General features: G+C 35.6%; 1 protein-coding gene across 2 annotated transcripts in view; it reads left to right on the top strand.

The window, feature by feature from the left end:
* The window catches only part of LOC106617165 (cytotoxic granule associated RNA binding protein TIA1), a 271,680-nt gene that overhangs the window by 196,524 nt on the left and 57,054 nt on the right, over nucleotides 1-18,102 (top strand). For both annotated transcript variants that reach the window (XM_070105504.1, XM_070105503.1), the window contains exon 3: nucleotides 16,074-16,149. In XM_070105504.1, the coding sequence (XP_069961605.1) occupies nucleotides 16,074-16,149 (76 nt within the window). The remainder of the gene's footprint in view (nucleotides 1-16,073; nucleotides 16,150-18,102) is intronic.

An 18,102-nucleotide genomic window follows, 5' to 3' on the forward strand; every position in this document is an offset into this window, starting at 1 on the left:
ATTTAACGCTTGCTTAGAGAAATTTCGACAGCTCTGGCAATTCCATTGCGACACCAAAAATTTCTGTGCGCTGCAGCGGTAAATTATGTGGTTGCGGTTTGATTTTTACATTTTCAAGCGTTCACAGCTTGCGAATTTCGACAGCAGCGCCGCGCCATTGCAACGAGAGTTTGTATAGCTCAGCAGTTTTCACTTCCTGTGTGTTTGGCAGTGTATGCGTGTGTGTTATTTCTTCTTATTTTAGTCACTGCATGACGTTCAATGGCGGTATTTTGGGTTTTACACTTTTTCATTGGTTTAAAATTCGTTTGTGTGAGTGTGTGGGTATTTCGGGTGTTTGGAAAATTTATTTCGAATTTTTTCATGTCGTTCGGCGCTTTCAATGCACGCCAGCTGCTTGCGCCTCGTCTGTGCAGCATACGTTGCATGCATAACCCAGATTCTGCTCGCTTTTACTATACTTCCTTGCTATTGCTCTGCAACACCCCTGCCGCTTACCAGTTGGTAACAATAGGAAAATACACAGTTCGTGAAAAAATACAAATTGCATTGAAGTAAAGCAGCTAAAATTTCGGTTTTTCACATTTTAAGATTTTTCCAGCACGTATTAGTTCAGCGTTTTTCTATTTATACAGACACACGTGTATATGTATGTGTGTAACTCTTACCAATTTTCTCTTTTTGTTTGGTGTATAGGTTAGCTGACTTAAAAAGGGTAAAAAATTTGCATGCAACACAGCGCAATTGCCACACCAGACCTGCACCACAAAAACCATATCGATTTTTGCGGGGAGGAAAGCAGCTTCTGGAATAAGTGGCGTTGCAAAAAAAATTGCGAGCGCTCACTACTTGAATAGGAAATGTTGGCTGCTTACATACACATGTATATTCAAATATACACACTTCCACACAAATGTATATATATACATATGCACATACATGACAGCGAGTTAACGTTTTGTTGTGACTGCCACGTGATTTTTGGTTTTGGTGCCTTTGAATTTTTTTACTCCCTTTCTTCGCTTTTCTCGCAATTTTTGCTCGCGTCGAATTTTTTCCCCGATTCACTCTATTTTTGGTGCATAATAAACGATGTGAAAAGCCACACCTCGGGTTATTCGCCATTGCCGTTTGCCATTGTTTTTCTATTTCTATGCCTCTCGGCAATGTTACCATGTTGTTGTTGGAATTGAACAACCTTCTCCGAATGTTGTTTTAGTGCACGGATTTTTTTCCAAACATATGGCAAATTTCGTGGTTAAAAAAACACAGCAAACATTGAATAAGAATTCTAGCGCGCTCTCAGTGCGCCGCAAGCTTTTGTTTATGACACAAACGGATTGCAACAAAGGGGACAATGGCGGCAAAAGTTAAACGAAATCCTTTGATTTTGCCACAGACGCACACTTGCCACAAATACGTGTACTCGAGTATGTTTGTGTGTGTGTCGGCTAGTTCATGCTTAGTTTACGGTCAGCGTTGGCGCTGGAGCGCCAACTTTCATGGCGGCGCACAAAGTGGACAATAATTGACCGGAAACTGCTTGGGTTAGCCGCTGTTGGCCTTGCTGGCGGATGAGCCAAAGGATATGAGAGGTAAAACTAAAACATAAAAAAAACACAATAAAATAAAAACTGGAAAAAAATTTAAAAATTGGTGGTCTCGCCAACTAATTGCTGGTGATTTATTTGCCAGTTAAAGAAAAATAAATGGAATTTCGCTATAAATGAAGAAGAAGAAATTGCATAGCTATGTGTAAGCCCCATTGGCTTTACAAGGGTATACGTGCAGTTACTAATATAACTTCGTTCACTTAATGGTTCTAGCGATGTTACGAATTTTGACTAGGTCAATACAAGCTTTTGCGTACACTTTTTTCCGATGACAAAGTTATGAATAAAACTGACGTAAATTATTAAAAGGAACTTCAAACTGTTGGCAAGGTGGAGTAACCGATACATCGTAAACTTAAAATCTAAAAAAATAACGACTCGCTCTTGTGCGAACACAGGAGATTTTCTGATTCAATTGTCCAGCCTTTGCAAGCTTGAGATTGAAACATCTCGGCAGTCTTACCTTCAGCGAACCAGGGGGAATAGCAGACACTAATAGTAGCAGTTTCAACAAAATTGTGATAGACTCAAAGCGCTTTGTTGATTTTTAAGGGTCTTAAGATCTTTTATATAAGAGTTTTAGATATTACAACGGACCGGCGTTCTAAGCTGTCCAAGTGAGATCTTTGTTAGGATCGACCTCACAACCTAGCCTTACCTAAACCAAAAGTAATGTTGTTAGTACCAAACGTCCGACGGACATATTTCTTTTGAAAGATAGACATCTTTAAGAAGTTCTATGTATCTTACAGTCTATCTGGTAATAATACTCTGCATATTAGAGCCTTAGTTTAGGTTAAGGTTGATGAAAAAGCTGCAGCGAAAAAATTCCCTATGCTACCGATTTGACCCACTATTAGAATCAAACACAAGAAAGATATATTTACACAACGTTAACTCAACTTGAGAGTAAATTAGACAACCTTCAATTCTACACTTTAATTTAGATGCGTACATCCTCTACAACATAAACAATTCCTGCCTTTTGTAAGCTATTTTACAGCTTTAGAATCTCTTTAGAATTTAAAGTTTAGATAATCCATGCAACAATACAAAAAAAAAACAACGTCTGTGGACAAAAAATAGTTTTGAGGAATCTAATATTATTTTCACGCTTCATTTCTTTTTTAAAGTAGTGAAGTTTTATTCATTTTATTTTCTCACAGTATTTATACCGAGTACAAAACCTGTATGCAATTTTACTTGAATTCGTGCATTTGATTTCAATCGCTGTGTGCTATTCTCAATATATCTAATTGTGGCTTCTCATTCAACAGATTTCAGCTAACGTTCACTTCGCCGCCGTTTGTTTGATTGAACGTTGCTTTAATTTCTCGCTCGCTGACCCCATAAGCAATGTGGTTTAGCTTTCTGTCCGTTGTGGCAACAACAAAATGAACTATGTGTCCAACAATACATAGTCGCAATTACAGCAATTATAAAAAGCTGAAAAGCGAAAACTCTTCCGTTTGACTCGCTGACTTGCCGACACCACAAATCCCGCAGCTAAACTTACCACATTTGACTCCACTTCGCCGACCCCCCCTGCAGTAGCAAGTTTGTGTGTCAATCTTCAAATTGTCTTGAAATGGAATTGATTTTATGCAGATGAGCATGAAATTGTCTTAATGCCACCCAAAAACAACAAGTTCCGCAAAAATTTTGCCGCCTTGATTGGACACCCGAAAATTGCAAGACAAGCTAACCGAAAGAGTTTATAAATACATTCACACAAAAGTGTAGTCATAGTTTGCACTATGCCTCCCTTGTTGCAATGTCAGTGGAATAAGCTCAACTGTGGCTGACCTCTTCTTTAACCTCCTAGACCGGCTGTTAAGGCGCTTCTGGTCACAGTCTCTAAATGACTGCGATGCCAATTTATACAGTTGCAGTTTAAATAAGATTCGCCAGCGCTATGCATTCAAAAGCTGCTGAGATTGTTGGCAGCAGATTGAAGGGCAATTGCATGATGTTTGCGGTAGTGAAGAGCAGAAAGTTATTATATTGAAAATGAGATATTAGGTGGACATTCGCCCTACTTTCTTCAAATGAATAATACTTTTAGAAAACGCTAACGAAGTGTTTCACAAAGTTCAGATATTTTTAAATGATGAAAGAAAATTGATAAAAATTGTAACTTATTGTAGTATAGGTATTAGCTCACGGTAAGACGCTGAGTACTATTGCAGGTATGAATCTACTCCGCCAAAAATTACTATCGAAATTATATGAAGCACAATTTTATATACTTGTATAGAAGTTTACGTCCACTATTTAGTTTTAAATGATGGAATAATTATAACTAATGATCCTTCTGATAAATACATACAAATAGATTATTCAAAAAATAACGTTTTTTCTTTATGGAAAACTGTTTTGCTATTTTTGCCAATTAACACATGTCCGCTTTTTCGATCTTGATATGACAACTGGCCTAAGAAGTTTGTAAGAAATAAGTTGAAGTACATACAGTCTGTGGACGACACCAGTGTTAGAATTGGTCATAGCGCTCATAGCGATTGCTTCAACATAACTGATCAAATTGAATTTATTAAAATCCTATGTAATCAAAGTATTATTTCAAGCTATAAAACAGAAATTTTCCTTAAACCTCATCCAACTAATGCCAAAGAGTTTTAAAAGAAGATTATACCCTATAATGTTCTTTTATTAGACTTAAGTAAATACTCTTCCGCATCAAGTATCTACATAGTTGCACTGAAAATCTCAAGTGCGTGCAGTAATTCTTGGGCAAATACTCAAAATCCATACAAACATGTCTAAAAGCGTTGTGCCAGCCAACTTGTGTTGGGGGTGGGGCCTTTAGCAAATACTGTGGCAAATATTTACAAGCCATAACCATGCATCACTGCCTGGCTGCCAATGCTCGGAATGATTGATCTATGTAAGTGGCTGGCAACAGCAAGTAAACCCCTTAAACTAAGTAACAAATAAATGCCACGAGGTGTGCCGTTATCTATCGAGTAGACATTGAAGTGAGCTTTAAATAATGAAATCGACAGTCAGGAAAGAAGCTCATTTCAGTTTGTTAAGAGAGAGGAATAGTGGGAAATAACTATAAAAAAGGAAATAGTATGCGGCAGTGAAACAAGGAAAAGCGAGTAGTCGCAACATAGAGCAGCTGAGACCAAAGCACTAGCTAAAGCCGCAAAGTTGTGTAAATGATAAAGCATTTGTGAACTAAAATGTATGAAGTGGTGGAGAATTGATTGAAGCCAATCAAATAAAAATGACGAGACAATATGTGGGTTACGTTCTTATAAATGGCGACCAAAACCGTTGCAGCTGCCAGCGTTAAGGCTAACGAATATGAGTCGCTATTGACCTGCATTAGCTCCGTGTCGACAATCAAATTGGAAGTTCGATTTCCTTCATTAACATACAGCCAATCCAGCTAAAGAAGCGCTCCCTTTTTACTTTCTTATTTCCAATTTTTATACACTTGCAACATGTTGCTACAGAGTATAATAGTTTTGTTCACTTAACAGTTGTTTTTATAACGTAAAACTAATCGAGATAGATTATAAGAGTTATATATATACATATAAATGTTTAGGATTACGAGACGAGTTGAGATCCGGATGTCTGTCTGTTTATCTGTTTGTACAGGCTGTAGCTTGCGTAAAAATTGGGATTTCTTGATGAAATTTGGTACACATATTCCTTGGTACCCAAGGGAGGTTTGTATTGCAAATGTTGAATCGGACAATTGCCACGCAAACAAAACTCAAACATTTAAAATTCCATAACTAAGCCGCAAATTAAGATGCAAAACTGTAATTTGGTCGATTTGGAGATCGCAATAGCTAAGGACACCTGTGGGCTAAAAATTGTTTAAAAGTGGGCATGGCTCCACCCCTTAAATGATACATATCTTCCAAATCGCTAAAGAAATATCAACTTACTGAGAAGATGTGATTTTATCACCCCCTCAAACTCTGTAAAAGAAGGTAAAATCGGATGATAGCCACACTCACTATAACGGTTATGTTGATAACCCCTTAAAGTGCTATAAATCAATGAATAAATGAGAAACAAACATTATATTTCACAACCAGGATGGTAGAGAAGGGCTTTTTATCATCTTGTGTGATAATTGGACAAGGGGCGTGGCACCGCCCATCTTCAGATGAAATCCTCTATGACAGGAACTACTCAACCGATTTCAACCAAATTTGGTGTGTGAGACAAAACATTCCTATTAAACTTTTCAAAAATGACACCTTCTATTAGACACCCCATATATACGAGTATAACATAAATATTTTCATACCTCTGGTTCGATCAATATATAAGAAATATTAATGAAATTCAGAAATTACCTTTTTCTAACAACATTGTATCCTCTTTCATTAGACGGATAATATCACGGCAATACTTTCCTTAGTTTGATATAAAGTTTGCAAGCGGCAAGAGTATGAAATGTTCGGTTACACCCGAACTTAGCTCTTCTTTACTTGTTTTGTTTTTCTTTTTTTTTTTTGCTCGTTCGATTTCAGCTGATGGCAGTAAAAATCAACTGGTTTTGTGTAAATTTACCCTCCGCTTTCCACCAGCATTTCGCTCTCAGTGTTTCACTACTTCTCGTTATTTCTCCGCTTTCATTAGCTTGAAAATTTGTACAATGTATTTGCATTTGAATTTGAATTTGAATTTTGAGTGATATTCGTGAAGGGACGAAACGTGTAACTAGTGGGAAGGGGGGGGGGGCAATCAATCAGTAAGTCAAGTTCAAGTAATAAAATATAACCAGCGTGGGAATTCAAATTTCAGTTTAAGTGGTATTTGGTTTAGAAAAAAGTTATTTATTTAAAAGGCAACTTGTAAGGAAGAAGCTTTGTATGTTAAAATTTGTGAAAGTTAGTGGTAAGCTTCCGCTAAGCTATTGTGTTTGGTCACTTTAAATACATTAATTTTTATACACATAAAGATTAATAATATACTTTTATTGATTTTGTTGTTGTAACTTGCTCTTTCATTCAATATTCCAAGCTTACTTAAAATTTCCAACTTTGACGAGTTTTATTAGTATATCAATATGTATTGTGTTTCCACTTTCATTTAACGCTTTTTCCTTACCAAAGCATTTTACGGTGAGTTATTATCGTTAAGTTTTTATTACACCTAAATATTCCTTTGTTTAACATATTTATGGACTTATTTTTCTTCTGCCTTTTGAAGTTAATTTTTGTGGTTTTTCATATTTCACAACTTTCTTGGTTATCATCAGTAATGTAATAATTTTAAAATAATGCAAACCGGAAATATTAAAATTTTATTAAAATACATAAAGATATTCGTCGGATTTTGAAAGTTAATTTGAGAAAAACATGTACCCTAGTATTATTCAAAGAATTGCCCATCTGACTCTGCTACATTTTCTGATCTTTCTGCAAATGTATGACTTTGTGTTATATACAGCAAAACAGTTGCGCTGCACCTGTTCCAGTGGTTGTTATATTGTCAAGTAATAATCGTAGGAATAAAATTTTTAATAATAATTTCGACTTTTTAATCCAATTTTAGGAGTAAATTTTTTTTCCAACAAACATCTTGTTTTAAGCCACCATTTTCGACAAAGTTAAATTTCTGAATACTCTATAAATCAATATCTGTACTCATTTGTTGGATTTGAGTTCATTTTAAGTACAAACCTCACCGTTGGACACCTTTCATCGGAGATTGTCCTTGAGATCGGCTACGTTACGAAAGTGGTTTTCTGGGTTGCCTTAAAGCTTAATGATAACTAAAAAAAATTTCGAAATTATGTATTAAAATTGAGTGTTGACGCTTGTTCTCGTAAGTTGTTCCTCAGGAAAAGCTTACAACCATATGCCATGAAAGCTAAAGTTACTAATTGTTAACAGAAATCGAACTTTTATCTTCTCCGCTCATTGCATTTTTTCGCAGTTAGCTTTACATTGAACCGCTTTACCGTTATGTATTTAAACAGCTGATATTGTAAGATTTGTTTGTAAAAAAATTTCTTTTATTTTTTGGAATAGTTCTTGTTTTTGTGCGCTATCGAAGATGGATGATCGAATATTATGTAAAGTGTGCTAAGAAGATGTGTTGATCAAACGCCAATGCCAAAGTTGATTTGCAAAATTTCGTTCCTCTTTCATACATGCAAATCGTCGAATAACAGACAACGATCACGTTACACAATAAAAAAGTCGTTATAAATTGCACTAAAAATAAACGAAATTACTAAGAGAACGACACAATACTATAGTTCACATTTACTGATCTATACATTCCATGTTGCTCACACGACATGATGTACTACATATACATATGAGTACTGTACATTTAATGCAAAATTTTAACTGAGTATAACTTTCAAAGACATGTTTGTATGAAAAAAATTATTAAGGCCTTTTTAGAAGAGCGGAAAAGTTTGTGTTAAAAGACCACTTTTAGAAAATTTTATGTTTATTTACTTTGAAGATAAAAACTTTAAACTTTTTTTTAAAATATCAAAAAAATGTATATAAAATATATGGGAAAAGTAAAGTGATGTATGCACAGCTTAAATTGAAAATACAGAAATTGTTTACGTTGAATATTTAGGGTAAAAACTATAACTTGCGGGGACGTTTGCAAAAAAAAAAACAATCAGACCAAAATTATATTTGCAACTCAAGAGTTTGAAAATTTTATATTGTACATGACGCACAAAATGTAAGATTTGGCGTAATATTAAAAATCCATAGGTATTCAATTTTACTGCGGAAATAAAATCATTTAGATTTTTCTGTAATTTAAAAATTAAAATCCACCCTTTACACATTGAATTGATTTAAATTGCTCGTAAATCCTTATGACCGCCCCTTCGATCACGCTGATTGATTTTCTATAGTCTGCCAAACAGACTACACCTTTGTATTGCGTGGTTATAAATAAAGTGAAATCAGATTATACAATTCCATTATGTAAAATGTTGGTTTTTGCTATCATCAATAATTATCGGCAAAATAAGCAAAGCAATGCGAAGAAACTTGCGCATAAAACAAGTAAAGTCTTTAATGCCTGCACTTATACACGCCCTACGACCACAAACACCCACACACATATATATATATCACAATTTTACATATATCACAAGTGCTTACTTTGACCCAAGCACGCTTGCAGGCGCAACGACAGCTGAGCTACACACAATCCCGTTACATTGCAACAACACAGTTGAGTGTTTAACACAAAACAAATATTTATAACCGAAGAGTGAGTGCAGATATGCGGTGAAATCGGCAAACGTTTGCTTCTTTGCTTTGTTAAGTGCACCTACAGTCAGGTCACCACATGCACACATGCGCACACATGGAGCTGTGCAATCACGTTGTGCCACTAGAGAACATGACCTGACCCCTTAGTTGGCAAACCTGAGCGTTGTCTTGGCTGCAAACAATGCGTACGAACGCCGCAGCAACATGAACGCATAACTTAGCATGACATAACGATATGCACACATGTCATGCACTTGTGTGTGTGTGTGTGCGAGTGTTTGTTGGTGCAACCTTAGTAGGAAGCGGCAACAGTAATAGGAAAAGTGCTTGCCTGCCAATTGAAAAATCGAAAATTGTGACAATTTATTGCTTTTCAATGTTGCCGCATTCTTATGTCGGAGCATCCGTGCTTGTATCTGTGCGTATGCATGTACATATGCTGTTGTATTAAGGTGCATAACACTGCTGAGTATATGCAAACAGTATTGCTTTCAGTAGGGAAATTGATGTATAAAACTGTTTACCCACAGAAATGCAAAATACCCAAACACATATCCATATATGCTGGACATGGCAGTGGTTCAGGTAAAATATAAATTTCAGTCATTTAACGTTCCTTGAATATGCTTTTTTTGTCTTTAGTACAACGGGGGCTATTCTTAAGTGAAAAACTTCATATAATGTAATTAAAACTAGGAAATTTTTGAAAAAAATAAAATAATATATAGTTACACACAAAATTAGACTAAGTCCAAGCACTATATAAAACAAGAAAATACCTTAACTTCGGCTGCACGGAAGCATTAATACCCTTCACTGGTACATTTCTTGTAGCATTAATGGGTTTAAAAATATCTTTACCTTGATTTTGATCGGTCAGTTTGTACGACAGCTATATGATGTTCCGATATCGGCGGTTCCGACAAATTATTAACCTCCTGGGGTGAAATTCGAACTAACGCCTCGTGTAGCCCATTGGCTGTGTGTGCAGTTGTAAGGCCGATTGTGACAAACGGCGAATATGGAAATGACAAATGCGGTAAGGCCTTTGGAAAGCATATAAAAAGCAGCATGTGTATGCATCAGTGAAGCTTTTAGAACAATGCCAATTTAGGCACTAAACGTTATTTTACATGTACTGCCCATAGACTTGTTCTGTAAGCAAGTGGCAACGAAGTCATCGTCTTTCGACTACCAGCCCACTGCAGGGGTTTCCAAGCAGAGATCATAGCAATTAAGGGAAGCTGTCTTGTTCTGAAAAAGCTAATGAATGAATGGCTTGGTTGTTTAGTGAATCTAACATCCTATTTCATGATAAACCTGCAATGGGTTTCAGGATGAAGTGATATTCCTGGTAACTGTGAGCAGTTGAACTAGCCCCTGCTACCTCTGACTATTCAAACAAATTCATGGAATTAGCCAAAAATATTCAACTAATGATACAGTAAATAAGATGGCAGTCACTTGGACAAATCGGAGGAGTAATTTAGCGACACTCCAAGCAAAATTAGTTAGACCAAGGGAAAAGGGTTGGTTAAGACGATCTAAACTCATTTATTCATGTTTTCACGGATTTGTGGCAAGGTGCTTTGTTTTGAAAGAAGTTTTTCTTCTTCATCATATTCATTATTCCGCAATTTCCCCCTTCAAACATTTTTATATTTACTATTGCATTATTACATTTAAAAATATAGACTTCTTAGTTTTGCAAGTTGAGTGCTGCATCTTTCTGCGCTTTGGATTCATCGCGTGGGGGTCGCATCCTCAACTATACATGAGTGAATTTGATGCCATCAAAGTGTCGGCTATGTCGATCAAATTCTTTTAAAATCTTGCAATGTCATTTTTGTTTTGGGATTTTTGTCCATCAAATACTTAAGGATATTTAGATGGTATGTAAGATGTGGATTTAATTCCAGTGATGCTCTCTTTGAAATTATAAGAGCTTCTGAGTGCAGGACTTTAAAATTGCTTAACACGAACGGATGATATAATCAAACAATCAAGGTCAGAAGCTTATGTTCCAATAGGTATCGAAGCTGTTGGAGTTTAGGTTAGGTACCCTTAGCCGATTTACCGACCGGTCAAGAACAGTTGACCGCTTGTTGCAATAGTTCTCAAGTGAAGTGCATCAAAATGGCACTAATTGGGGCCTGAAGTAGCGCAGCAACTGGCCAATCAACATAGCAATTAATTATAGCTTAACACTAGCTACCAGGGTTTCAGTCAATATTTTAATTGAGGTAGTGTCGCATGCCTAATAATGTACTTTATACATAAGGACTTGCAATACCAACAATACAAGTCATAAGTTTATTTAAAAAAGTATGGGTAGAGAGCATAGCTTATTCGTGTCATTGTAACCTGGATAAGGCATAATGCAGAGTATGCACAGGCTTTGTATTCTACTCTCTAATAAAGGGTGTTTCCTCATCAGGTTTTTAAGAATGGACAATGTAATGTTGTGGCCAAAAATGTAGCTCAAAGTGTGAGCTCCATGGCTGAACAAAATTTTCTTGTGTAAACCGAAAATCTTGTTCTCGTTTTTGATCCATTCACTGAACGTGCGCCGCGCTTAATGGTTGTTCGGCTTCAATCCTTGCACGAGTCTTCCATAAAGCGATTGGGAACAAGTCCAATTGTCTTTTCCTAATAAATCAATGTGGGCTCCAAGAAAATCACTATATACTTCGTTAAGAAATGCTTCTTCGTCGTTAGATAAGTCAGCACTCTTGAATCAATCATCAGTGTAGGCTCTTACTAGTCAAACTGTTTTTTGTAGTAATATTGGGACGGTGATAGAGCGCTTCATGTTCTTTGAATTATCACCTTGTGTTGGCCTTATTGCTGGAAACCAACAGGCGTTCTCGGCTCGGTTTAAACGTCTCTAAATGTCATATACTTATGTTACACCTGGTTTTAAGAAACTTTTCAATATTTATCCAATCTAAGGAGTGTGGTCTTGGTGCACTGTCTATGAGCAATAAAAATAACATAATTATACACTGAATAGGGTATAGTAAGTTTGACACGCTGTTTGTAACACCCAGAGTGAAAAGGCAGAGACCCTGATCAGCTTGAGTAGCTGATTCGATTTAGCATGTCCATCTGTCTGTCCATCAGTATGTCTGTTTATACGCGAACTGGTTCTTCAGTTTTTGAGATATTCATTTGAAATCATGCATATAGCTGTCATGCAAACTGCACGATCGGAATCTAGTTGTTGTATGGAAACTTCGTTATTTGTGAAGGGTGTCCCAGCTCACAGTGATAATAATAAAATTTAAATCATCTAATAATAATGTCCATGTTATAAAAAAAAAATCATTAAAATACTAAAAATACCAAAATATGCACCTTATTTATACATATACTTATTTATACATATATACTGCTTAGCTGCAATAATGTAGTGCTGTGCATACAGCGCACGATAAACCCTTTTAAAACCACATTTTATTGCAGCTATTCCAAAGAATGGTTATGGCCAATCAGTAAGTGTGAGCAAGTGTGTGTGTTAGTGTTTGTGTGCGTGCATAATGCTGCGCGTTTGTCTGGTGTTAGCTATCGATTAATTCTCACCTGTTATTTCACTTTAATTCAACCTTGAAGTCGTAACCATTAAAATAATTTTTGCGGCAAGCTAACAAATACACTTGCAATGACACACACACAGGCATATGCATGAGTAAGCATATGAATGAGGTGTATGTGTGTGCGCCATACCACCATAGAAATTGACTTTTATCGTGATTTACAATCGCTGTGACCTCTGTGAGCTGCATGCCACATATGTACGTACACTCACAGACACACGCCCATACACAACATATATTCTTAGTAATGCTTATAGGTATATAATATATAATATAGCTTTTATACACATAAGTAGGGCTTCGCATGGGATTGCATGAATTTGTTTGTGCCGTTAATTGTGTGTTTGCTTGCGCTTTTTAAACGCTATTGCCCATTGCATTGGTGTGCTTGTGTGTTCTTATTTCTTAACCATGGCGCGGCAGTCGTAACGGTTACTTGCTGCTGCTCGTTTCATCTTTTCTTTCTCTTTCGCTCTTTTGGCTTTCTTTTAACACCCGATTTTGTGATTCATATTTCTTTTCCATACTTTTATGTTCATACTATATATTCTTTAGTAGCGTTGTTGCACAGCTTAACGGTTTCGGAGTTACTTTCACTAAATGAACCTTCGCAATTTCCTGTATTGATATATTACATATATACCAAACCAAGGTTACTGATCTGTTTAAAAGCATTCAATAAATGTACCACTTAATTTAAAAAAATTATTTAAAAGAATAACAAAATTCAGTGCGGAATTTTCTTTCGTCTAGAGACGGTTTGAGCAAACCTTGAAAAATTTCAATAACAGGTTAAATTGCTACCACCCCGGCTTTAGATCACAAAAGAGAGAGAGGAATAGAGAGTGAGAGAGCGAGAGTGATCAAAGTTTCTCAGACTTAAACATTTTGGGGTTGAATAGGAACCTGCTCGATCACAACCTTTATCCCGGCTGATTCTGGTTCCTGTGTACTGTCGTGGTGTTACAAAAAACATTTGATAATTTTTTGATACAGTGAAGAGTCTCTTAATACTAAGCGTTTGACAGTATGTTTGCAAATAACTACCATTATATTTCCCACTTAGGAGACAACCAAAATATGATAGTAAATTTTTTTTAGATTAATACTCAAAAATATTCTGTAACACCATAAAGTTGTATAACATGTGTTACCTTTGAAGTCGGAGCCCGCTTGTCTGTATATATGCGAACTAGTCTCCAATTTTAGAGACATCGATGTGAATGTTTTCGCCTGTCCTTTTCTCACCACGAAGCTTCTTATTTGCGGCAACTATCGTTATCGGGGTACTATAGGATATAACTGTCATAAAAACTGATTCAAGTCCTTCTATAGAACACTTTTTTTTCAGAAGATATCATTACGAATTTAGTAGATAATCGATCATCTATTGGTCAAAATTAATATAAAGACCTTTCTATACTTTTTATATTTTATGCTAAAGGAAATGCACTTGTAAAGGGTATTGTAGCTTCGGTGCAGGCAAAATTATAATTTTTTCTGGTTTCTATTGACTTACTCTGCAAATTTGACACATAATATGATTCCCCATGCTTTGAGGTGATAAGTTAGCTGAATAAATTTTAAGAGTTTTACAATTTAAAATATAATCAATTAATTAATAATTTTTGTAGTATTATTATGGTAATGTTGTATTTTCAGCTGGTTTTTATTAACATCTTGAAAAGTCCGTATTTGCACATTTTCGATCAGCGATCAGCTACATATGTATGTCTACACTTTTCTATTTTTTCACAATTTTTTGTAATTTGCACCTGAAAGCAGTTGTCTGGTAGACTCTTTCGCTTCCAAATGTACAACTCCTCTTCTACTCTAATTATGAATCCGCTACCTTTAAAGTAAAATATGTGGTTGCTACTATGTGTCTTCTACTAAATTTATTTCTACTCTATCCGTCATGTAATTCGCTTAGCTTTACAGCATTCGACGAGCGAGAAACCACATTTCAAATTTATTTCGTAGTTAACACTCTTTTGAACCGCATATTTATTTTTTTGTGCTTTATAGGCGAAGGGAAATTTTTTAATCCTAAGGTGCGAACAGCGTTAATGTCTTACGTTTACTAAAACCATTTGCAATTTTATTTCTTAAGTATAAAGTCTATATGAAATCTTGTCTCCAAATTACAAGTAACCGGCAAAAATGGTAATTTAAATATTTCATTTATAGACTTTAGAAACTTAAGATTTGAATTATTGAGTCAATCGCGACGATAACGGACTAAAATCTGTAAATCAAAAATTTGTAGCATTGAAGAAAACGATTACACCACTTAAATAAAGGATCTGCACACTCTTTTTTGTCGAACACAATTCACCAACTTTGTTACTGCGTTTAGGCAGAAATTTCTCGACAATAGAGTGCCATCTATAGATAGTGAACACAAAAATTGTAAATCGTTTACTGCTTATATTATACATCGAGCCTTATTTCGAGTTTGAGGCTGAACATTATCGTAGAATATTCAAGTAGATATGTATGCCGACTTTTTGTCCTCTCCAAGAAAATTTAAATATTAGACTGAACATTAAAATCAAAATTAACTATTTTTTTAAGCGTCTATGAAGTACGTTATAATAATCCAATTCCTTATATTATATAAGCATCATAAAACTAGAATCTTTCTTACCAAAAAACGACATTATTATTTAAGTTAAATCTCAAAGCACAAGAAATTTTAATATAATACCATGTCGGACTTCATCGAGTTAACTATTGGAGGAGTACTTTGAATCAGTATTGTCAGTGGTGCGCACTCTCGCTCATAATGTCTACTGGATTATAATAGCTGAGTGTTAAGGCTAATTAGAACTTGAGTGACATGCGTACTGTAGCTAAAATACCATTTCAACTATTTCATAACTCACCAAAAAACCATGAAAACTTACAAACAAATTCTACTAAATTTAAACTGGAATCGTCACTATTATGTCTTCATGAATTTATAGTAAATATACTATACCATTCGTAGTATACGATATTAAAGTACTAAATACTCTTCAGTGAAGTATCAAACGGGCCAAAAAGTATATAAGTTGTGATATTCCACAATGGAATCCAACCGTAGCAATAATTTTCAGACTATACAGAATGATTATTTAAGAATTTTTTTGGTTTTACCTTTTTTTTTGAACTACTTTTTCGGAATAACAAACAAAGTCTGGAGTATGTTTGTATATGTAAAAAAAACTAGCTGTGCGGAAAAGTTGAAGCAAAAATATCGGCGCAAGATGTTGCGCAATTCTGTACCGTATAAATAGGTTTGCATTAGCGGGGTACCGACACGTCTTTAGATAATTTAGAGGACAAATGTTGTCATATGAAAAAAATACTTGTGTAAGGTTGAGAATCTCAAAATATACGCATGAATACACAAAAATTTTCCGCAGTACTTAAATGGTGTAACAAAAATCCACACTGCGCCGCGTCGCTTAGTGCTGTCTGAATTTAACATAGACTTTACCGTGTATATAAAGCCATAGATTTGTTTACATATTTTGATTGTGTAATTATATCAACTATAATATTTTAACTGTTGAAATGCATAAATACCAAAAAAACTAATTCATTATCGGGACTTCTTTTCTTTACAGAGACTGCAGAGTGGTGCGCGATCCACAAACGCTAAAATCGAAAGGGTACGGTTTTGTTTCGTTTGTGAAGAAATCGGTAAGTTGCGAAGCATATAATGTAATTTTTTTATATATATATATTATATTATTACATTTAGATTAATACAAAGAAGTCTCTACCGTAAAAGGGTAATTTTTTCTTTGCTTTTCTCATTTCCCGCTAAATTAAAAATTTAAATTCTTTACCAAGTGAACGCGCCCAACGGCAACTGTTGTCAAACTGACACGAATTCGCAACTGTAAGACTTACCAAACACGAACATTCCCCACTCACAAGCGCTTACAGCACAACAACAAAAGTGTCAGTAATTCTCAATTCTCAAGCGTTGCACGCTCGTTCGTTCGTCGCTCATCAGCTGTGTCAGCTGTCAGTCTATAAAGTCATTTCTCAACCATCTGAGACCATATTAGCCGTTTAAGCGCTACGACCAGACTATCTTAAGCGCCGTCTGTCAGTCACATGGTGCCACGCATTCACTGGCAAAGCATTTATAGTTAGCCCCACAGTCGATTTGACTGACGGGCCAAAAGGTGTACCATGTCATACACCTTCAACGCAACGCCTTACGGCGGCAACACTTGCGGCTGTGCAACGGAAAAGAGGTTAATTAAGGACAAAGATGAAGACATTTTCCTCTCTGTGCATACGCATATACTTTTATGTGTGTGTTTGTTTTTCCGTAGCTCACCGGAAGGTAACCATAACCTTACATATATTACATATATATGTATATTTTGAAACAATGTGTGCTGCCACTTGGCGCTCATCACAAAGTGCTCATTGAGTTGGAAAGCCATTTTCCAGCAGTTTTTCTTTTAACTTTTCTCTTGGCTTTTGCTAACGGTTAGCAGTCGCGCCCTTCATTTTTGACGAGATTTAACTCAGCAGACGCTGACTCAGTTTTCGGCAACAGAATCAAAAATATTATGCCTTCACCCTTGACAGCTACGTCACAGCTTTGCTGCACATACATTCACACATATACACATACAGATACATATACACATATGCTTTCACTTCCAAATATTTTAACAACCAAACAGCCAGTCAGCCAAGCAGGCAACGTTGGGGATTAATGAAGTTAAAAACCACACTGTCAACAGAAAGTAAACAAGTCGACACTCGAAAGCCAGACGCACTTTTCTTTTTACATATAAGCTTATGCTTTCACAAGCTTTAAATATCAAAAATATCAAATGGATGAAAGCTTATCTCGTTCGCTGAGCAGCTTTTCGTTTGTGCCGTTATATTTTATGTCCGCCTGTGTATCTGAACTGGCAGGCGCCTGCTCAATACTTACTACATACGCACATTTAAGAAAATAATGAAATTCACTATGGTGAAAAGTTTTGAATAACCTTCAACCTCTACCCTTTAATGTTTTACTTTTTTCTATACCCAAATCATTGCCAGGCTTGCAGCAATGAACCAAGAAAAGACTAACTAAGGGTATTTACTCATGTAAACAAAATAAAGCCATACTCCTGTTATGGGGTCGGCTAACACCTTTCAGTTTTAACTGATTTAAATAAATAGAAAAAGTGTAAAAGGCTAATATGCATTAAGTCTTGCATAATTAACCCTTGGCGTGGACTAGCGTGGTCTGATGAGGGTGCAAATATATATTTTCTAAAACAGAACACAACGTTATTTATGCAGTTTACGTGAAACTGATAACTTAATAATCATAAATAAGCGAAATTTCTTTTGCTTTCCTATTAGCGTAAAGCTGGACGAGCATTAAAACCCTAAACACACCTGAAGTGTACAATTTATTGTAATAAAAATATACACCTATCACTCAGATATGCTACAAAAGAAGATGCACCTATATGCTTCAAGATGCTTTGTTACCCTAATAGAAGCCGTATAAGAAATTTTCTTATGGCAGATAGATAGACAGCCACTACAGAAAAAGTCATTTCCGATTCTATTCCCCAACTCTATAAGTCGTATCTGGTTTAAAATATAATACATAATATTAACTCG

Source organism: Bactrocera oleae, chromosome 2 (assembly GCF_042242935.1).
Source record: "Bactrocera oleae isolate idBacOlea1 chromosome 2, idBacOlea1, whole genome shotgun sequence".
Classification (NCBI taxonomy): domain Eukaryota; kingdom Metazoa; phylum Arthropoda; class Insecta; order Diptera; family Tephritidae; genus Bactrocera; species Bactrocera oleae.